This window comes from Pan paniscus, chromosome 1 (assembly GCF_029289425.2).
Source record: "Pan paniscus chromosome 1, NHGRI_mPanPan1-v2.0_pri, whole genome shotgun sequence".
NCBI classification, from domain to species: Eukaryota; Metazoa; Chordata; class Mammalia; order Primates; family Hominidae; genus Pan; species Pan paniscus.
In genome coordinates, this window is record NC_073249.2 from 174,809,622 (window position 1) to 174,832,533 (window position 22,912).

General features: G+C 42.4%; 2 protein-coding genes across 2 annotated transcripts in view; both read left to right on the forward strand.

The window, feature by feature from the left end:
* TXNDC12 (thioredoxin domain containing 12) overlaps positions 1–22,912 on the forward strand; it is a 36,236-nt gene that overhangs the window by 5,706 nt on the left and 7,618 nt on the right. Inside the window, exons 2-3 of the mRNA XM_008976316.4 lie at positions 9,124–9,184; positions 22,048–22,100. Coding sequence (XP_008974564.1) covers positions 9,124–9,184; positions 22,048–22,100 — 114 coding nt within the window. The remainder of the gene's footprint in view (positions 1–9,123; positions 9,185–22,047; positions 22,101–22,912) is intronic.
* On the forward strand, positions 15,099–18,593 carry KTI12 (KTI12 chromatin associated homolog). The gene has a single exon (XM_008976307.7). It carries the CDS (start codon positions 16,937–16,939, stop codon positions 17,999–18,001), a length of 1,065 nt encoding a protein of 354 aa, XP_008974555.1. The 5' UTR covers positions 15,099–16,936; the 3' UTR covers positions 18,002–18,593.

A 22,912-nucleotide genomic window follows, 5' to 3' on the forward strand; every position in this document is an offset into this window, starting at 1 on the left:
ATTTAGCCACTATGTTCTATGTCTTGGGTACAGTGTTCCCTGTTTGAGAGGCTTGGCTGCCAGCTCTGATTCTTGACCTTTTGTTATTTAGGTTTCATCAGCTAGGAGGGGGTGGATAATACTTTTCAGATGTCTTTAGCTTACATTCATTAAAACAATTTTTGGATGAAGGGATTGAAAATTCTGATTGAATGCTGTGTTTAGAAATGGTTGCTTTTCTTTTTTTAAAAATTAATGTTACAGGGTAGGAGTTGCTGATGTGGGAGACTTTACTTTGCAGATAACTGGCATAAATTAAGTGGCTATACAGGTGACACTTTAGGAAATTGGACTGCCTTCAGATGTTCCATGTTGGCACAGGTGGGAGTGTTAGTGGTGCTGGGGAATGGATGTTTTTAGTAACAAGGTAAACATTGTACCTTTTAAACATCTTTTTGAGAGGGAAACAAAAGGCCCAAGTTTTCCAGATCTGAAGTTGGTGTTCCCATTCTGCTTTGGTGAAGCTGCATTCGTTTGTTCATTTAATGTTTGCTAGAGAGACAGTAAAGTGTAGTGAATGGTTGTTAACTACAGACCCTGGAACCCAACCACCTAGATTCTAGTCCCAGCTCTGCCACTTACTGGCAACATAACCTTGGGCAAGCTGTTTCAGTTCAGCTTCCTTATTTATAAAGGGATAATTAGAGTTTCTACCTCATAAAGTTGTTGTGAAGATTAAATAAGTTAACACATATAAAAGCATTTAAGTACCTGGCACATAATAAATTTCATGTGTTAGTCATTAATATTGTTATTATAATATAATTATTACATAAAATAAGCACTTAGGCTGGGTGCAGTGGCTCATGCCTATAATCCTAGCACTTTGGGAGGCCAAGGCGGGCGGATTGCTTGAGGCCAGGAGTTCAAAACCAGCATGGGCAACATAGCAAGATCCTGTCTCTACCAAAAAAAAAAAAAAAAAATGCAATTGCTTAATAAGTGGTGGTGGTGATTATTACTATTATAAAAAATTCCAATGTAAATTTTAATATGAATTCTCAAGGAAATTTTGTACATGCAGTAGACTATTTTGTTGTTGTTGTTGAGACAGTCTTGCTCTGTTGCCTAGGCTGGAGTGCAGTGACGCAATCTCAGCTCACTGCAACCTTCCCCTCCTAGGTTCAAGCGATTCTCTTGCCTCAGCCTCCCAAGTAGTTGGGATTACAGGCACCTGCCACCATGCCTGGATAATTTTTGTAGAGTAGAGACGGGGTTTCACTGTGTTGACCAGGCTGGTCTCAAACTCCTGACCTTGTGATCCACCCGCCTCAGCCTCCCAAAGGCTTGAGCCACCGCGCCCAGCCACAGTGGACTATTTTCACGTTATACCTCTAGACTTACTCTAGGGATATTGCAGCAGAACAGCTTGGGAAGTACTGGGGTATTAGAAAAGAATGCTAATTAGGAGTCAGGAGACTTAAATTTTGGTTGTGGTCTACCTTGGAGTGTTGGATAACTTCTTTTCTAGGCCTCAGTAAAATAAGAGGGTTAGACTAAATCTCTAGTGTTGTGACTCTTTAAATTTATTAAAGTTAAATAAAAGTAAAAGTTGAGCTCAGCTGGATTGTCTACATTTCAATTGTTCTGTAGCCACATGTGGCTAGTGACTACCATATTGAACAGCTCATTGCAGTAAGTTCTACTTTACAGTGCTGTTCTAGGTCTCTATTAGTAATAACCTTACGTGATTGTAAGGTTTGACACCTAGCTTCTGAGTGGCCTAGGTACATGGAGAATTTATTTTAATTAATTAATTAATTATTATTATTTTTTTGAGACATTGTCTCACTCTGTCACTCAGGCTGGAGTGCAGTGGCCTGATCTTGGCTCACTGCAACCCCTGCCTCCTGGGTTTAAGCGATTCTCCCACCTCAGCCTCCCAGAAAGCTGGGATTATAGGTGTGCGCCACCACACCCAGCTAATTTTTAAATTTTTGGTAGAGATGGGGTTGGCCAGGCTGGTCTTGAACTCCTGAACTCAAGTGATCTGCCTGCCTCAGCCTCCCAAAGTAATGGGATTACAGGCATGAGCCACTGTGCCTGGCTGAGAAATTTTATTTAACCTTATATTAATCTAGCTTCCTTGACTCTATTTTGTTTGGCATTGGACTTCTGTAAGTCCTTCTGTTTTAGGCATGCTTTTTTTTTTTTTTTTTTTTTTTTTTAAAGAAAAGAAACAGGGTCACCCTCTGTTGCCCGAGCTAGAGTGCAGTGGTGCCATCATAGCTCACTGTATCCTCGAACTCCTGGCCTCAAGCAATCCTCTGACATCAGCCTCCTGAGTAGCTGGGACTATAGGCACATGCCACTGCATCCAGCTAATTTTTAAATTTTTTTGTAGAGGTGAGGTTTCTCTATGTTGCCCAGACTGGCCTCGAACTTCTAACTTCAAGTGATCCTCCTGCCTTGGCCTCCCAAAATGCTGGGATTATAGGTGTGAGCCACCACAACTGGCTAGGTATGCTTTTATAAGCATCGTAGAGGTACTTTTTTCTTAAACCAAGTCTGACAATTTTTGTCTTTTCACTTTAATTGGCAAGTTTAGTCCACTTATATTTGTTGTGATTATTGACAGAACAGCTCTTGTTTCTGTTATCCAGTTTCTACTGTTTTTTTCTGTGCTTTTTTTTTCTTTTTGCCCTTTCTTTGGGGGTTGAATATTTGCTTGTTCTTATTTTATCTCCTCTATTAGTTTGGAAGTTGGCATTCTAGTTCTTTTCTTTTAGTAGTAACTCTTGAAATTTTACTTGCATACTTAACAAAATCTAACACTATTATACCCCCAGTGGTAAGAGGGACTTTAGAACATTTAATTTCAATCACCTACTCTTCACTTATAAGGAGTTGTCTCATATTTAGTTCTAATTTTAATTTTTTTTTTGAAACTTAGTTATTTATTTTTTAGAGATAGAGTCTCATCCTGTTGCCCAGACTGGCCTCAAACTCCGGGGCTCAAGCAATCCTCCTGACTCAACCTCCAGAGTAGCTGGGACTACAGGTGCACATTGTGCCTGGCTTAGTTCTCTCTCTCTTTCTTTTTTAACTCTACAAATTGGGCATTATAAATTGCTATACAGATAATATTTACATATTTATCTACATGTTTGCTGGTTTATTTGCTCACTATTCTTTGTATCTAGGCCTTCCTCTGGGATCATTTCCTACCTGAAATATGTCCTTTAGCTATCCTTTTTATTTTCTCTGATTCTCTCCTAGGGGACTATTTCATACTTCTTCCTGTCTTTTCAAATCTCCAATACTTCTTCCACAGTCCTTGCTCTCAGTTAGTAATTATGGTCCCTCTTTACCAGAAGACAGAAGGAATCGGAAGAGGCCTTTCAAAAATTTTCACTACTGCATTTACCCACTAGTGTTCATACATGCTCCCTTTCCTGTTGTTACCTGATAAACCATCATTATTCCTAGCAAAGGCTAATCCCTCTACTTGAGTGCTAAATCGCGTCTCCTCTCACCGACTCACCAATATTTTACCAGTGACTCTCCCTTCTCATGTTGTATTACCCCTTTTTCCTATCTTTATTGTATCATTTCTGTCAGCTTTCAATTGTCCCTGGTACAGCAAAATTCTTTTCTTTTTGAGACAGAGTCTCACTCTGTTACCCAGGCTGGAGTGCAGTGGCATGATCTTGGCTTACTGCAACCTTCGCCTCCCAAGTTCAAGCAGTTCTCATGCTTCAGCTTCCTGAGTAGCTGGAATTACAGGTGCGTGCCACCATACCCGGCTAATATATATATATATATATATATATATATATATATATATATATATATATATATTTTTTTTTTTTTTTTTTTTTTTTTAGTAGAGATGAGGTTTCACCATGTTGGCCAGGATGGTCTTGATCTCTTGACCTTGTGATCCGCCTGCCTTGGCCTCCCAAAGTGCTGGGATTACAGGCGTGAGCCACCGCACCAGGCCTAATTTTTGTATTTTTAGTAGAGATGGGGTTTCACCATGTTAGGTTAGACCAGGCTGGTCTCGAACTCCTGACCTCAAGTGATCTGCCTGCCTTGGCCTCCAAAAGTGCTGGGATTATAGGCATGAGCCACCACACCCAGTCAAAAATTTTTTGAAAGAGTTGTATGTATTCGATCTAATTTTTCTCCTTGGACTGTCTTGGTCATGCTCTAATCATGCTTTCATCCTCACTGTAAATGGCAGCTCCATCCTTCTACTTGTCCAGGCCAAAAACCTTAGAGTGATCCTTGACTTCTCTTTTTGCTCTCATATCCCATATCCATAGCAAAATCCTGCTAACTTTGCCTTTGAAATATATCCAGAACCTATTGGTATCTTACCCCTCTACCACCCCAGCTGGTCCAGTCCACTATCATCTCTTGCCTGGATTATTGTAGTAGCCCCTTTATTAGTCTCCTTGCTTTTGCCTTGCTCCCCTGTATTAGTTTGCTAAGGCTACAGTAAGAAAGTACCACAAACTGTGTCTTTTTTTTTTTTTTTGAGACAGAGTCTTGCTCTGTCACCCAGGCTGGAGTGCAGTGGGGCAATCACAGCTCACTACAGGCCCAATCGATCCTCCTGCCCCTGCCTCCCAAGTAGCTAGGACTATAGGCATGCACCACCACATCTGGCTAATTTTTCTATTTTTTATAGAGATGGGGTCTCACTATGTTGCCCAGGCTAGTCTCAAACTCCTGGGCTCAAATGATCCTCTCACCTCGGCCTCCCAGAGTGCTGGGATTACAGGCATGAGCCACCATCCACAGCCCAAACTGTGTCTTAACAGAAATTTATTGTCTCACAGTTCTGGAGGCTAGGAGTCCAAAATCACAGTGTCAGCAGGATTGTTTTTTCTGAGGGCTGTGAGGGAAGGATGGAAAAATCACTCAGCTTATCTAAAAATGTCTATTTTGCTCTTATTTTTGAAAGATAGTTTGTTACAATTGATGAACCAATATTGATACATTATTATTAACCAAAGTCCCTAGTTTACATTCGGGTTCATTCTTGGTGTTGTACATTCTATGTGTTTTGACAAATGTATAATAACATATGTATTCGTTTGCTAGGACTACCATAACAAATACACAGACTAACCGGCTTAAACAACAGAAGTTTATTTTCTTACAGTTCTGGAGGCTAGAAGTCCAATATGAAGGGCTTGGTAGGGTTGGTTTCTTCTTGTGGATGGCTGTCTTCTATGTCTTCACATGATCTTCCCTTTAAGTTTGTCTGTGTCATAATCTCCTCTTCTCATAAGGGTAAGGGCCCACCCCAATGACCTCATTTTACCTCAGCTACCTCTTTAAAGACTTTAAGATATGAACTTTGGAGTGGGGTGGGGGACACAATTGAGGCCATAACAGTATGTATCCACCATTACAGTTTCATATAGAATAGTTTCACTGTTACAAAAATATCCTGAGCTCCACTTATTCATCTCTCTCCCCCAGAATCCCTGTTAACCACTGATCTGTTACTATCTCCATAATTTTGCTTTTTCCAATGTCATGTAATTGGAATTATGTAGTATATAGCTTTTTCAAATTGCTCTTTCCACTTAGTATATATTTAAGGTTCTTCAATGTCTTTTCGTGGCTTGATTACTCCTTTCCTTTTATCACTGCATATTCATTCACTTTGTATTTCAACAAAACTGTATTTTTAATTTCTAGAAGTTCTATTTGATGACTTCACAGATTTGACTTTTTTTTTTTTTTTTTTTGAGACAGAGTCTTGCTCTGTCACCCAGGCTGGAGTGTGGTGGCGTGATCTCAACTCACTGTAAACTCTGCCTGCCAGGTTCAAGCAATTCTCCTACTTCAGCCTCCCAAGTAGCTGGGACTATTGGCTTGCACCACGGCACCTGGCTAATTTTTTTGTATTGTAGTAGAGACAGGGTTTCACCATGTTGCCCAGGATGGTCTCGAACTCCTGAGCTCAGGCAATCCATCCACGTCGGCCTCCCAAAGTGCTAGGATTACAGACATGAGCCACCACACCTGGCCAAATTTGACTATTTATTTTGCATGCTGCATGCCTGTTTTTGTGATTCCATGTGTTATTTCTTTAAACATTTCATGCATAGCTATTTCTGTATTTTGTGGCTGATAATTCTAATATCTGAATTCCTCAGGGATCAAAATCTGTTTGTTGCTTGTGTTCTTGTGGCGACTTCTTTTCTCACATTTTTGGTGATCCATGATTGTGAGCTCATAATGGTTGTTCTTCTTCATTGGCTATCCTGGAGGCCTAAAGTGGAGAATCTTTTCCTCCAGAAAGTTTTGGCATTTGATTCATCTGAAAACCAGGGGGTACCACTCACGTGGAATCACTTTAGTCTCTTTTGAGGGTTGTGTTAATGTGGGAGTTTCAGATTCATCTCCATTTTGCCACATCATAATGGACGCTTGCATTCAGGGCAGCCTCACTTGCTTGTTGCTCATAGGTTTTAGCTTGCTTTGTGTTTATGGAGGGTTCTGTCATTACTGAGTCTAGTGAGCACATACTGAAAGTCCATTTTATCTAGGATTTCATTGTTTTGTAGGTGTATATCCCTTCAGACTGTCTAGTTGGGCATCTTGCCAAAGCAGGATTCAGTTGCCTGAGTTTAGATATTGACCAATAGAGTGATGGTAATCATGTTAGACACCTTCCAGTTCTCCTGGGCATCCTCTCAATTTCATTCTCAATCACTCACTCTTCAGAGTCAAATCTTGAGCCTTAGGCAAGTGACAGCATCCCATGCTGTTGGGAATGAAAAGTGAGGATGGTTAGTTTCAATACTGCCTGCATGTGCTCATCTGGATGACCTTTTGTTTCCCTGTGGTAGCACTGATGAAAATTAGATTTGAATTTATTTCTGAGAAAGAAAAATCTGAAAGATGAGTGTAGTAAACCAGAATGGCACACGATTGCAATTTAAATCTCAGCTTGGCCATTTACAGTTATGTGACCAGTACAGATGATGTAACTTCTCTGAGCCTCAGAAGTCTCAATCGTATAGAATAACAAAAGCTACTACTTACTGATCATTTATAATATGCTAAGCACTATGCTAAGTTTTTTGCATATATTTCTTATTTAATATTCAGTAACCTTATGAGATATAATTATTTTATGCCTCTTTTAAAGATGAGAAAACAAGCATACAGAGATTAAGTAAAACTGGGTTATTAATAAGGCCAAATTTAAATGAGATAACACATGTGGTATGTCAGGCACATATAAGGTGGTCAGTAAATAGCAGCTAGCATTATGATCACTAATAATTTTTGGATATAAAATTCTTTTTGTGATATGATCTAAATACGATTCATTTGCTCAACAAATATTTTATGGAGCACTTACTGTGGCCATGTGTACTGCTAAATGCTAAGGAAACAGAGAGGAATAAGAAAGATATGGTCCAGAGATGGACACAGAAACATTTACAAGTCAGCCTGGGGAGTGCTGTGATGGGGTAAGAATAGGGTGCTTTGGGAGTCAGGGAAGATATACCAGAAGAAATGCCCTCTAGGCTTATACCTGAACAATGAGTTGGAGGTGAGGGACGGAAGGAATTGCACAGGTAGTAGTGATTGTGAAAGCCTGGAGGGGAGAGAGTGTGTGTTACTCTCATTTAAAGAAGTGAAAGGGCCAGGTGCGGTGGCTCATGCCTGTAATCCCAGCACTTTGGAAGGCTGAGGAGGCTGGCAGATCACCTGAGCTCAGGAGTTTGAGACCAGCCTGGCCAACATGGCGAAACCCTGTCTGTACTAAAAATACAAAAATTACAGTCCGGGCACAGTGGCTCACGCCTGTAATCCCAGCAGCTTGGGAGGCTGAGGCGGGCAGATCACCTGAGGTCAGGAGTTCAAGACCAGCCTGATCAATATGGAGAAACCCTGTCTTTACAAAAAATACAGAATTAGCCAGGCTTGGTGGCACATGCCTGTAATCCCAGCTACTTGGGAGACTGAGGCAGGAGAATCGCTTGAACCCAGGAGGTGGAGGTTGCGGTGAGCCGAGATCATGCCATTGCACTCCAGCCTGGGCAACAAGAGCAAAACTCCATCTCCAAAAAAAAAATTAGCCAGTCATGGTGGCAGGCGCCTGTAATTCCAGCTACTCAGGAGGCTGAGGCACAAGAATCGCTTGAACCTGGGAGGTGGAGGTTGCAGTGAGCCGAGATCATACCACTGCATTCTAGCCTGGGTGACAGAGAGACTCTATCTCCAAAAAAAAAAAAAAAAAAAAAAAAGTGAAAGTATAGGGTGTATATATGAGATTTTAGGAAAAATGTGGAAAGTGAGGCTGGAGAGGTGGGCAGGTGCCATATTCTGAAAGGCTTTGTAAACCCTACTGCAAGAGTTGGACCTTTATCTTTAGGGCATTGGAAAGCCTTTGAAAGTTTTTTTGTTTTTGTTTTTTGTTTTTTTCCTGGAGTAACATGATTTAGAAAGACCATTCTGTGCTATTCTACAAAACATGTTCAAGAGTTTCAAAAAATAAAATAGGAAGATTACTCTGGGTGAATTGTGGGAATAATAATAACAATAGCTTTAAATACTTACTTCATTTAATCCTTATACTAACACTTGGAGGTAGGTCTTATTGTCTTGCTTTTACAGATGGAGGAAAATAAGAAAGAAATTGGGACTTGGAGAGCTTACTTCACTCACAAAACTTCACACACATAATAGGAAGTGGAGTCATGGACCTAGGTCTTTCTGAATCTAAAGCTGTATTGCTGAATCACCTTCAATTGGTTATGATTTGTTATGACCTGCTTTATGTTTACTCTGTGGGAAATTCTCATTCATTCTTACAGTATTATTAGCATATTCCGTGATAGTTTACAAAGCATTTAACATCATTTTTAAATTTAGCCTCCTTTGAAACTGTGAATTAGGTGGTGGTGTCTCTATTTTGCAGGTATGAAAACTGAGGCTTGAGGTATGGTCCCATACACCTAGAAGGTGGTGGAGCTGGGACTTGAACACCAAGCTCTTGACAGAAGAAAACCTTCTTAGTGGGTATCTTGTGAACATGCACACTTCCTTCTTGGGACTGTGCCCTTTGTTCATTGTGTGAATGCTTATAAAGTTCTTTCCTTCTAGGTTTTGGAGATCATATTCATTGGAGGACACTGGAAGATGGGAAGAAAGAAGCAGCTGCCAGGTACAAGACATGGTTTTAGGTCATTTATGGTGGTAAAACACTTTTCAGCTATCAACTTAACGTTAATTTCAGGTGAAGGGCTATACCAAGGCAGAGCAAGAACTGAATAGTTGCCTAATTACAATAACAGCAATAATATTGGCTAACATTTATAGTTGAGCCTTGAACAACATGGGTTTTTTTTCTTTTTGAGATGGAGTCTCGCTCTCTCGCCCAGGCTGGAGTGCAGTGGCACGATCTCGGCTCACTGCAAGCTCCACCTCCTGGGTTCACGCCATTCTCCTGCCTCAGCCTCCCGAGTAGCTGGGACTACAGGCACCCGCCACCACGCCTGGCTAATTTTTTTGTATTTTTAGTAGAGACGGGGTTTCACCGTGTTAGCCAAGATGGTCTCAATCTCCTGATCTCATGATCCGCCCGCCTCGGCCTCCCAAAGTGCTGGGATTACAGGCGTGAGCCACCGCGCCCGGCCTTTTTTTTCTTTTTTGAGACAGAGTCTTGCTCTGTCACCCAGGCTGGAGTGCAGTGGTGCGATCTTCATTCATTGCAACCTCCACCTCCCAGGTTCAAGCAATTCTTGTCAAGCCTCAGCCTCCCACGTAGCTGAGATTACAGGCATATGCCACCATTGCCGGCTAATTTTTGTAGTTTTTAGTAGAGACTGGGTTTCACCATGTTGGCCAGGCTGGTCTTGAGCTCCCAACCTCAGGCGATCCGCCTGCCTTGGCCTCCCAAAGTGCTGGGATTACAGATGTGAGCCACCACGCCTGGCCAAACAACATGGGTTTGAACTGCACAGGTCCACTTATATGTGGATTTTTTTCAGTAATAAATGTATTGGAAACTGTTTTGGATATTTCAAGCAGTTTGAAAAAACTTGCAGATGAACAGCATAGCCTAGAAATATCAAAAAACTTAAAAAATGGTATGTTACAAGTGTAAAAATATATGTAGGTATTAGTCTATATTATCATTTACTACCATAAAACATATAGAAATCTACAAGTTAAAATTTATCAAAACTTCTGCACACTGGCTGGGTGCGGTGGCTCATGCCTGTAATCCCAGCACTTTGGTAGGTTGAGGCGGGCAGATCACTTGAGCCCAGGAGTTTGAGACCAATCTGGGCAACATGGTGAAACCCCTTCTCTACAAAAAATACCAGTTACTTGAGGGGGCTGAGGTGGGAGGATCAATTGAGCCTGGGAGTTTGAGGCTGCAGTGAGCTAAGACCATGCCACCGTACTGCAGCCCGGAAACAGAGTGAGACCCTGTCTAAAAAGCTTCTGGCCAGGCATGGTGGCTCACGCTTGTAATCTCAGCACTTTGGGAGGCTGAGGCGGGCGGATTACCTGAGGTCGGGAGTTCAAGACCACCCTGGCCAACATGGTAAAACCCCGTCTCTACTAAAAATACAAAAATTACCTGGGCATGGTGGTGCGCACCTGTAGTCTCAGCTACTAGGGGAGGCTGAGGCAAGAGAATCGCTTGAACCCGGGAGGTGGAGGTTGCAGTGAGCTAAGATTGCACCACTGTACTCCAGCCTGGGAGACAAAGCGAGACTCTGTCTTAAAAAACAAAAATTAAAAATAAAAATAAAAATAAAACTTCTGCACACAAACACCTATAGACCACACATGCTGCCATTTGCAGAAGGGAGAAATGTAAACAAATGTAAAGATGCCATATTAAATCATAACTGCATAAAAATTAACTGTAGTATATAACATGACTAATAATTTTGTGGCCACCTCCTGTTGCTATGGAGGTGAACTCAGGTATTGTGAGTATCCACTTAAAATGCCGTGCAACATTAATCATCTTCAGTGAGCAGTACGTCTCTCCAGTGTATTGCGTATTGCAGTATAACGTAGTTTCTCAGCTGGGCGCGGTGGCTCACACCTGTAATCCCAGCACTTTAGGAGGCCGACCGAGGTGGGTGGATCACTTGAGGTCAGGAGTTCGAGACCAGCCTAGCCAACATAGTGAAACCCTGTCTCTACTAAAAATACAAAAAACTTAGCTGGGCGTGGTGGGCGCATGCCTGTAATCTCAGCTACTTGGGAGGCTGAGGCAGGAGAAGCGCTTGAACCTGGGAGACAGAGTTGCAGTAAGCCAAGATCACGCCACTGCACTCCAGCCTGGGAGACAGAGCGAGACTTGGTCTCAAAAAAAAAAAAAATTAATCTCTTACAACTCTTGCATATTTTTCCTGGTATTTAGTGCAATATCATAAACCTAGAATAACACCATGAAACCCATACAAGGTGCCATTGGTGATGCTGGAAGTGTTCCCAAGAAGCAGAGAATGCTCATGACATTACAAGAAAAAATTGAATTGCTTGATATGTACTGTAGACTGAGGTCTATAGAGGTAGTTGCTTGTCGTTTCAAGATAAATGAACCTTTTTTTTTTTTTTTTTTTTTTTTTGAGACGGTGTCTTGCTCTGGCCTGGTCAGATGAATCCATTTTGAGAGTCTGAGGCAGGAGGACTGATTGAGCCCAGTAGATTGAGACCAGCCTGGGCAACAAAGTAAGACCCTGTCTCTACAAAAAAAAATTTTTTTAAAGATAAATCCAGCGTAAGGACCAATTGCGTAAAAAAAAAAAAAGAAAAAGAAAAAAAAGAAAATTCATGAAGTTGCCACTGTAGCTATGCCAACAGGTGCAAAAACCTTGCACTTTTTGCCAAATGCCTTTTTATGTGCATAATATGTAGCTCTTACGTGGGTACTATAAAAAGGCATACCTATTGACTCTAATATGATTTGAGAAAAAGCAAAGTCATTATATGGCAACTTAAAGCAAAAAGAAGGTGAAGGATCTAAAACTGGAGTATTTAATGACAACAAATGATGGTTTGCTGATTTTAGAAAGAGGTTTGGCTTAAAAAATGTCAAGATAGGCTGGGCGCAGCGTTGCCCGTAATCCCAGCACTTTGGCAGTCCAAGGCGGGTGGATCATTTGAGGTCAAGAGTTTATGACCAGCCTGGCCAACATGGTGAAACCCCGTCTCTACAAAAAATACAAAAACTAGCTAGGTGGTAGTGGCCCATGCCTATAATCCCAGCTACTTGGGAGGCTGAGGCAGGAGAATCACTTGAGCCTGGGAGGCGGAGGTTGCATGAGCCGAGATTCCCCCCACTGCACTCCAGCCTGGGTGACAGAGTGAGACCCTGTCTCAGAAAAAAAAAAAAAAACAAGATACAGGAGAAGCAGCTTATGCTGACCAAGAGGCAGCAGATGAATTCTCAGACACCATTAAGAAAATCATTGAAGAGAAAGGATATCTACCTGAACAGGTGTTTAATGCAGATTAAGGTACCCTACTCTGGAAAAAAAAAGCCACAAAGGACATTAATAGTAAGGAAGACCAACCTGGGCAACATGGGAAACTCTGTCTCTACAAAAAATACAAAAATTAGCTGGGTGTGGTGGCACACACCTGTTGTTCCTGCTACTCAGGAGTCTGAGGTGGGAGGATTGCTTGAGCCTGGAAGATTGAGGCTGCAGTTAGCCATGACTGCACCACTGAACTGTAGCCTGGGCAACAGAATAAGACCCTATTTCAGTTTTTAAAAAGGAAAAAAAAAAAAAATAGGAAGAGAAGCAAGTACCAACATTGAAGGCAAGAAGAGACAGGCTAACTCTACTGTTTTGTGCAGAAAAACCCAGCACTTTGGGAGGCAGAGGTGGGACGATTACCAGAGCCCAGGAGTTTGAGTCAGGTTTGTCATCAGAACTGCCCTTGTCTATAAAGCTGTTAACCTCCAGCCTCGAAGAGCAAAGATAAACACCAGCTGCCAGTGTTTAGGTTGTGCAATAAGAAGGCTTAGACAACAAGAACCCTTTTTCTGGATTGGTTCCATCAATGCTTTGTCCCTGAAGTCAGGAAGTACCTTGCCAGTAAGAGACTACGTTTTAAAGTTCTTTTGATGTTGGACAATACTCTGGCCACCCAGAGCCCCATGAGTTCAGCACCAAAGGCAAATAAAAAAGTCTATTTGCGGCTGGGCCCAGTGGCTCATGCCTGTAATCCCAGCACTTGGGAGGCCGAGGTGGGGGGATCACCTGAAGTTGGGAGTTCCAGACCAGCCTGACCAACACGGAGAAACCCCGCCTCTACTAAAAATACAAAATTCGCCGGGCGTGGTGGCGCATGCCTGTAATCCCAGCTAATCGGGAGGCTGAGGCAGGAGAATTGCTTGAACCTGGGAGGTGGAGGTTGCAGTGAGCTGAGATTGTGCCATTGCATTCCAGCCTGGGCAACAAGAGTGAAACTCTGTCTCAAAAAAAAAAAAAAAAAAAAAAAAGGTGGTCTATTTGCCTCCAAACACAATATTTAAATCAGCTACTACATCGGGGGTGATAAGGACCTTTAAGGTTCATTACATACAGTACTCTCTAGAAAACAGATGTCAAAGCTATGGAAGAGAACTGCAATAAAGAGAACATCATGAAAGTTTAGGAGGATTATACCGTTGAAGATGCCATTGTTGTTATAGAAATAGCTGTGAAGACCATCAAGCCTGAAACAATAAATTCCTGCTGGATAAAACTGTGTCCAGATGTACACAAGACTTCACAGGGTTTATGACAGATAATCAAAATCATGAAAGAGATTGTGGATATGGCAAAAAAAGGTGAGGGGTAAAGGGTTTTAAGATATGATCTTGGATAAATTCAAGAGCTAATAGACACCAAACCAGAGGAATGAACAGAAGATAACTTGATGGAGATGAGTGCCAGATGATGAGGAAAAACACGTAGAAGAGGCAGTGCCAGAAAACAGATCTGGCAGAAGGTTCTAATTATTTAGAGCTGCTTTTGACTTATTTTACAACATGGACCCTTCTAAGATATGTGCCCTGAAACTAAAGCAAAGAAAAAAGATTGGTATTGTATAGAAACATTTTTAGAGAAATGAAAAAGCAACAAAATCAGACAGAAATTATATTTCCATAAAGTTACACCAAGTGTGCCTGCCTGTTCTGCCTCCCCTTCCACCCTCTTCTGCCTCTGCCATCCTGAGACAGCAAGACCAACCTCTCCTCTTCCTCCTCCTCCTCCTCCTCAGCCTACTCAGTGTGAAGACAAGGATGAAGACCTTTATGAGTATCCATTTCCACTTAATGAATACTAAATATATATTTGCTTCTTTATGATTTTCTTTTTCTTCTTTTTTGCCCCCCTGCTTCCTGGAAAGATTTTCTTAATAACATTTTCTTTTCTCTAGTTTACTTTATTGTAAGAATACAATATATAATATTACATTCAAAATATGTGTTAACTGAATATATTATTAGTAAGGCTTCCAGTCAACAGTAGGCTATTAATAGTTAAGTTTTAGGAAGTCAAAAGTTATATGCTGATTTTTGATGGTGTTAGGGGTCAGTGCCCCTCATCCTGGGGTTGTTCAAGGGTCAGCTGTACTAAGTTCTACTGTGCATTAGGCATTAAATTATGCAAATCAACTCATTTAACTCTCACAACAACTTTTTGAGATTGGTGTTATTGTTATCTTAATTTTAGAGATGAAAAAAGTAAGGCACCGTTTTTTCTAAGTTTACTAAAATAACTTGCCCAAGAGCACACAGCTAGCAAGTGGCAGACCCAAGCACTCTGGCTTCAGAGCCTGCTCTTTAAACCTGTATACCATACTGCCTGCTAGAGTCAAGTTGAATAGTCTGTAAAGTCTCAAGTAGGTTTACTTTATGCACAGACAATTCAGTGCATAAGGAGGAGGAAAAGGCAGGGCAGGGGAGGGAAAGCTAAGCACTGGTCTGTGTTTACTTTTTTTTGTTTGAGACAGAGTTTCGCTCTTATTGCCCAGGCTGGAGTGCAGTGGTGCGATCTAGGCTCACTGCAACCTCCGCATCCCGGGTTCAAGCAATTCTCCTGCCTCAGCCTCCTCAGTAATGGGATTACAGGCACACGCCACCCCACCCGACTAATTTTTTAAAAAGTATTTTTAGTAGAGACAGGGTTTCACCATGTTGGCCAGGCTGGTCTCGAGCTCCTGACCTCAGGTGATCTACCCTCTGCCTCCCAAAGTGCTGGGATTACAGGCGCGAGCCACCATGCCGGGCCTGTGTTTACATTTATTTAACCCTCACAACAACCTACTAGATTGGTAAACCTGTGAAATAGCGGTTGTTATTTTATAGAAGGGGAAATTGAAGTACAGAAAAGTTACATAATTTGCCAGTAGTTACAACACTAGCAAGTGGAGGAGCCAAGACTTGAATGTTTTTTACTATACTGTACAAGAGAGATACAAAGACCCCAGTATATGTGCATCTACAATATACACACATGCACAGGCACACTCACATTTCTGCACCTACCATCCTATAGTGCTTGCTGTTTATACAAGAGATCCAACAGTTTCATGGCTCTGGGTCTCAAACCTGCAACAATAGAGTTGCCAGATTGAGCAAATAAAAATAAAGGATGGCCAGGCACGGTGGCTCATGCCTTTAACCCCAGCACTTTGGGAAGCCAAGGCCGGTGGATCACCTGGGGTCAGGAGTTTGGGACCAGCCTGGCCAACATAGTGAAACCCCGTCTCTACTAAAAATACAAAAATTAGCCAGATATGGTGGCACACACCCATAGTCCCAGCTACTTGGGAGGCTGAGACAGGAGAATCGCTTGAACCCAGGAGGTGGAGGTTGCAGGGAGCTGAGATCATACCACTGCGGTCCAGGCTGGGTGACAGAGCGAGACTCCATCTCAAAAAATAATAATAATAAAATAAAGGATGCAGGCCAGGCACCTTGGCTCACACACCTGTATTCCCAGTACTTTGGGAGGCAGAAGTGGCACAATTACTTGAGCCCAGGAGTTTGAGACCAGCCTTAGCAACATACACCTCATCTCTAAAAAAGAAAAAATAAATAATAATAAAAAATTAAGGATGCCCAGTTAAATTTGAAGTTTAGATAAGCACCAAATAATTTTAAATATATCTATGCAATATTTGGGACACACTTAAGCTTAAAAATGTTTTTGGTGTTTATCTGAAATTCAAATGTAACTGGGCATCCTGTATTTTATCTGGCAACCCTACTAAGGAGAAAAATTCCTATTTGTCTTTCAAGTTCTAAGTCAAATGACTATTTCTACATAAAGTCTTCAGTGATTTCTCTGGGTAGTTTGTTTTTCCCTTCTGTTCTTTTATAACCTCACCTGCATCTATCCATTGTAGTATTTATTACTCTGATTGTAGGCGCCTGATCCTTCCCATTCAGACCTTTTATCTTTTGTGGGGAAAGCGTTTTATGTTCATCTCTGAATTCCCAACCTTGGAGATGTTGAATGATTGAAATGGTAATTGAATAGACATTTACTGAGAGCCAGTAGGTTTAAGAGGAGGAATGAAGGAGAACCAGCATTTATTAATTGCCTTCTATATGCTAAATATAGTGCTGATTGCTTACAATATTTAATGCCCCTTAGGCCTTATTAATAAAATGGACGGGCAGTCTTTCGCCGCAGGAAGATCACATTCTCCTGAGGCCTATAATATTTGGCATAAATAACTGATGCCATTATAGTCTCTGTATCTCCTTTCTGAGAAAGCTGAACCTGGGCCTAGTTGGCGTAGAACTCCTGTTTCCATAGAAACAAGAAGGTCTGTAAAAGTCAAGGGAGACAGGAAGAGCAGTTTGCACTTCCGGCTTACGTCGGAGACGCGTACAACCCGGAAGTTGGCGCAGCGCGGTTGCCTATGGTCGCTCCCAGAGAGGATGCCGCTCGTGGTGTTTTGCGGGCTGCCGTACAGCGGCAAGAGCCGGCGTGCTGAAGAGTTGCGCGTGGCGCTGGCTGCCGAGGGCCGCGCGGTGTACGTGGTGGACGACGCAGCTGTCCTGGGCGCAGAGGACCCAGCGGTGTACGGCGATTCTGCCCGTGAGAAGGCATTGCGTGGAGCTCTGCGAGCCTCCGTGGAACGGCGCCTGAGTCGCCACGACGTGGTCATCCTGGACTCGCTTAACTACATCAAAGGTTTCCGTTACGAGCTCTACTGCCTGGCACGGGCGGCACGCACCCCGCTCTGCCTGGTCTACTGCGTACGGCCCGGCGGCCCGATCGCGGGACCTCAGGTGGCGGGCGCGAACGAGAACCCTGGCCGGAACGTCAGTGTGAGTTGGCGGCCACGCGCTGAGGAGGACGGGAGAGCGCAGGCGGCGGGCAGCAGCGTCTTCAGGGAACTGCATACTGCGGACTCTGTAGTAAATGGAAGTTCCCAGGCCGACGTACCCAAGGAACTGGAGCGAGAAGAATCCGGGGCTGCAGAGTCTCCAGCTCTTGTGACTCCGGAATCAGAGAAATCTGCAAAGCATGGGTCCGGTGCCTTTTACTCTCCCGAACTCCTGGAGGCCCTAACGCTGCGCTTTGAGGCTCCCGATTCTCGGAATCGCTGGGACCGGCCTTTATTCACTTTGGTGGGCCTAGAGGAGCCGTTGCCCCTGGCGGAGATCCGCTCTGCCCTGTTTGAGAACCGGGCCCCACCACCCCATCAGTCTACGCAGTCCCAGCCCCTCGCCTCCGGCAGCTTTCTGCACCAGTTGGACCAGGTCACGAGTCAAGTACTGGCCGGATTGATGGAAGCGCAGAAGAGCGCTGTCCCCGGGGACTTGCTCACGCTTCCTGGTACCACAGAGCACTTGCGGTTTACCCGGCCCTTGACCATGGCAGAACTGAGTCGCCTTCGTCGCCAGTTTATTTCGTACACTAAAATGCATCCCAACAATGAGAACTTGCCGCAACTGGCCAACATGTTTCTTCAGTATTTGAGCCAGAGCCTGCACTAACCAGAGGAGGTAGGGGGGAAGCCATGGCTTCTGATCTCCACTCCACTTTATTTCTCTGGGAAAAATAGGCTGCAGGTCTCCAGAGCATATTGATGCAGTACTGTACTAGAGCTGTTGTGACTGATTCACTCAAACTTTCCTGCATACCCCTGTGCCAGGCCTTGGGTTTACAGCATAAGTTCAGACTAAAGAGAATGGAGAACTATTGTGGTGCAACCTGGCAAATCCCTCCAGAGGACAGAGCTAAGGTGGACAGGGATTACCTAGATTGGATCCTACTTGGGCTATCACAGCATTGACCATTGGCTTCCCTCATCTGAGGCGTGGGAGAGCAGACTGGATAGATGAGAATTGTTTTAAAACAATTGTGAACAGAAACTGAAGATGGCACAGTTCTACACTGCACCTGCCCTTTTTTCATACCACAAAAGTATTTTTTGAGTACTGTACTGACTTTTTGCTAGTTTCTATTCTGGGACCGAGTTCACAGATAAATCCATTGGTTTGTATCCTTGAGAAACTTTGTTTTTGTGGAAGTAAGAAAGTTATCTACTAGATTATTTCCTCTAATAAAATCTTTTAAAATAGTCTACTGGAATCTCTTTCCCTGTGTAACTTAATGTAACATTTTAGGTATACTTGTCATTGTTCTGCCTTTAAGTGAAGTAGTATTTTGATAGTTCTGAGAGAGTAGATGTTTTGAGCTACTCTACAGTAATTATATTATGACAATTTCCATAACTGTTTTGCTTCATTCTGCATTTCAAGGCAAATATCATTGTAAGCTTGTCTTTCATTCTTCATTGATTTCATTGAACAAATGGTAGGTACCTACTTTAACAGTGGCTGTGATTTTCAAAGACCAATTAGATACAGTGTTTTTGCTCTTGAGATATGTGGTGAGAAGCCGGGTGTGGTGGCTCATACTTGTAATCCCAGCACTTTGGGAGTCCAAAATCGAGGTCAGGAGTTCGAGACCAGCCTGGCCAACGTGGCAAAACCTCGTCTCTATTAACAGTACAAAAATTAGTTGGGCGTGATGGTGTGCCTGTAATCCCAGCTACTCTGGAGGCTGAGGCACGAGAATCGCTTGAACCTGGGAGGTGGAGGTTGCAGTGAGCTGAGATCGCACCACTGCACTCCAACCTGGGCAGCAGTGAAGCTGGGTCTTGAAAAACAAACAAAAAGAGATATGTGGTGAGAAATACAAGTAAAAGATAGACTTAGGCTGGGTGCAGTGGCTCATGCCTGTAACCCCAGCACTTCGGGAGCCCAAGGCGGGTGGATCACAAGGTCAGGTGTTCAAGACCAGCCTGACCAACATGGTGAAACCCCATCTCTACTAAAAATACAAAAATTAGCCGGGCGTGGTGGCACGTGCCTGTAATCCCAGCTACTCAGGAGGCTGAGGCAAGAGAATCGCTTGAACCTGGGAGGCGGAGGTTGCAGTGAGCCGAGATCGCGCCACTGCACTCCAGCCTAGGTGACAGAAGGAGACTCCGTCTCAAAAAAAAAAAAAAAAAAATAGGATGAAATGGGCTGGTGGTCAGAGGATGATGACAAAAGACAAAATGCTTTGGAAACCTGGTGAAGAGGACTAACTAGCTGTTGGGGGAGGTGGTTTTGGAAAGGTTTTATAGAGGAGTTAACATTTGAACCATCACTGTAGAATAAAGTCAGTAAAGGGCCAAATGGTAAATGTTTTAGGCTTTGTGGACCATCAAATGCTGTTGCTACTTATAGATGGTAAGTAAACAAATAAGCATGAATGTATTTTAATAAAACTACACTGAAATGTGAATTACAATTAATTTTAACATATCACAAAGGAGTCTTTAGATTTGCTTTGCAAACATTGAAAAATGTAAAAATATACAACAAAATATTTGCATATCATGGGCCCTACGGAAGCAGACAGTGGGCTGGATTTGGCCTGCAGACCCTAGTTTGCCAACCCCTGCTCTAGAAGGATAAACAGATGTTTGCCAGGGAGAAAAGAGAAAGCAAGACATTCTAAAACATGCATGCTCTGAAACTATGGAGCTGTTAAAAGATAGGGTAGATGGGCTGCCTTGGTTGATGGTATATTCCTTGCTCATCAGGTAATCTATACTACCTTTTGTTTCTGATAAACAGGATTCATGTGTGAAATGGAAGTTTGGATGAGGCAAACTCAAAAGGCTTTTTCCAACCTTCATTAAGTTGGTTATTGATTGAATTGGTTTTAACCATGGATTCTGGATTACCATTCTAAATTGAAGTAGACTGTAACCGTCAGAAAGAACATTGGTTTTGGAGTCGGACTTCTGAGTTAGCTAGTAAGTGGCAGAACCTAGGTTTTTGTTTTGGATTTTTATTTTTATTTATTTATTTTTGAGACAAGGTCTGGCTGTCTCCCAGGCTGGAGTGCAGTGCTGTGAGTAGTTGGGACTACAGGCATGCACCCCACGACCGGCTAAGTTTTGTATTTTTTTGTAGAGACAGGTTTTCACCATGTTGCCCTGGCTGGTCTTGGACTTGTGAGCTCAAGTGATCCTCCGGCCTCGGCCTCCCAAAGTGCTGAGATTACAGGTGTGAGCCACTGTGCCCGGCCTAGAACCTAGATTTTATGGGGCCAAATATTTACTCTATTGAGCATCTCAATTTTCTCATTTCTATTGTGAGACCATTAATAGTATCTACCCTAGGGTTATTTTGAGGATTTAAATGAGATAATGCATATACAGCACAATGTCATGTAATAAACGTTGAGCACATTTTGGCTATTATGGTTACCTATATCCTACTACCCACCTAAACTTGCCCTGTTCATTTGGTTTACAAGCTTTTACAAGTATTGCAGGCAGAAGTCCATCCAGATGTGAAGTAGGCCTAAGGTGAGGTGACTGAATGATTCGACACTTATTAAATGAGTTAATTTATGTATATTTACAGTAGTGCCTGGCACATGGCAAATGGTATATAAGTGTTTGCTATCAATAATATATGTGTCAGATGTAAAGGATATAGAGACAGCTAAGAGTTCCTTGTCTTAGGAATCTCCAAGTCCAATGGAGGGAGATGGGTAAATAATAGGTACAGATCAATATGTTAAGTGCATGGTAGCTATTATACAGTGTATGTTGTTATGGTGACATGGGGTTGTGTGATGGAGAAAGCTAATGGCTACCTACTTACATGGGGTCTTCCTACTGTCATTTGAGCCTTGAGAGCTTAAGAGCTTCCTCTAGCCAGTCTGGTTCGGGTGGATTGCATTGCTCATTGTGAACAGTTTCCTCCCTGATTATGAAAATTATATTGTAGAAAAATCATGAAATACAGATGTAGTGTAAGGAAAACATCCACAGTCCCATCATCCACAAAAAACTGCTATTATTATGTTTTGGTACATTTTCTTTTAGGCTCTTTTCTCTGTACATATTTTATAATTAAAACCAGACTATAGATACATTTGTATCCTAGTTTTTTATATAAGCTACCAATGAAAAATTATTTTCAATGATTATATAACAATAATCATTTAGAAATATTGTAACATTTTGTTTGCTTTGAGACAGAGTCTGTTCTGTCGGCCAGGCTGGAGTGTAGTGGTGCGGTCTCAGCTCACTGCAACCTCTGCCTCCCAGGCTTAAACAATTCTTATATTTCAGCCACCGCAGTAGCTGGGACTACAGGCACGTGCCACCACGCCCAGCTAATTTTTGTATTTTTAGTGGAGACAGGGTTTTGTTATGTTGGCCAGGCTGGTCTTGAATCCGTGGCCTCAAGTGATCTGCCCACTTCAGCCTCCCAAAGTGCTGGGATTACAGACATGAGCCACCGTGCCCAGCCCTCCCTAACTTTAAAGCCCAAGTTTGCAGAATTTACAGAAGTGTTAGAACTTAACAATAATTTTGTTACAGCAATTATCTATTATTATTGAACATTTGTCTAAAGATTTTCCCAATTGAAATAATACTACAGAAATGTCTTCACATATTAATCTTTATCATAAAATTTCAAGAAGTAGAATTACTAGATTATAATTTCTTTGTTTTGCTTTTAAGTGGACTGCCCCTGATGGTGATTATTCATAAATCCTGGTGTGGAGCTTGCAAAGGTAAGTGCAAATGCTCAATCTAAATTCAAAACTCAGATGTCTTGTTAAATATTAACATTTAACAAATAATTGGCACTGACTCTGGCCCAGCACTACTGACTGTTTAAGGAATACTAAAGAAATATATGGCATAGATTTCCTGCCTTCATGAAATTTGCAATTATATTTGGAGGGGATTTTAGGGAAGTTAAGGTCATTAAGATACAGTTATGTCATGTATGGGATTAAGTGCTAAAATGTCAAATGAACAATACATGTTAGAGGAAGCTGAAATGTATGGACAGAGACATGAGAAGGAAGTAGGACCCAAATTAGAACCCAAGTTATCTGACTCTGTGGCATGTGTTCTTTCTGCTATACCACCTTGCCACTTCCCCAGACAGGCTTTTTCTTTTATTTAGTATGCTGCACTTAAAATCCTAGATGGAAAAGGAGTGTAAAAAACAGTGGAAAAGACCAGGCGCAGTGGCTCATGCCTGTAATCCCAGCACTCTGGGAGGCTGGGCCGGGCAGATCACTTGAGGCCATGAGTTGACCAGCCTGCCCAACATAGTGAAACCCCGCCTCTACTAAAAATACAAAAAAAGTAGCTGGATTTGGTGGCACGCGCCTGTAATCCTAGCTACTCGGGAGGCTGAGAATCGCTTGAGCCCGAGAGGCGGAGGTTGCAGTGAGCTGAGATCGTACCATTGTACTCCAGCCTGGGTGACAGAGTGAGACTCTGTCTCAAAAATAATAATAATAATAGGAATGTATGTGTGTATATAACATCTATACACATATATACATAACATATATAACAATATATACAT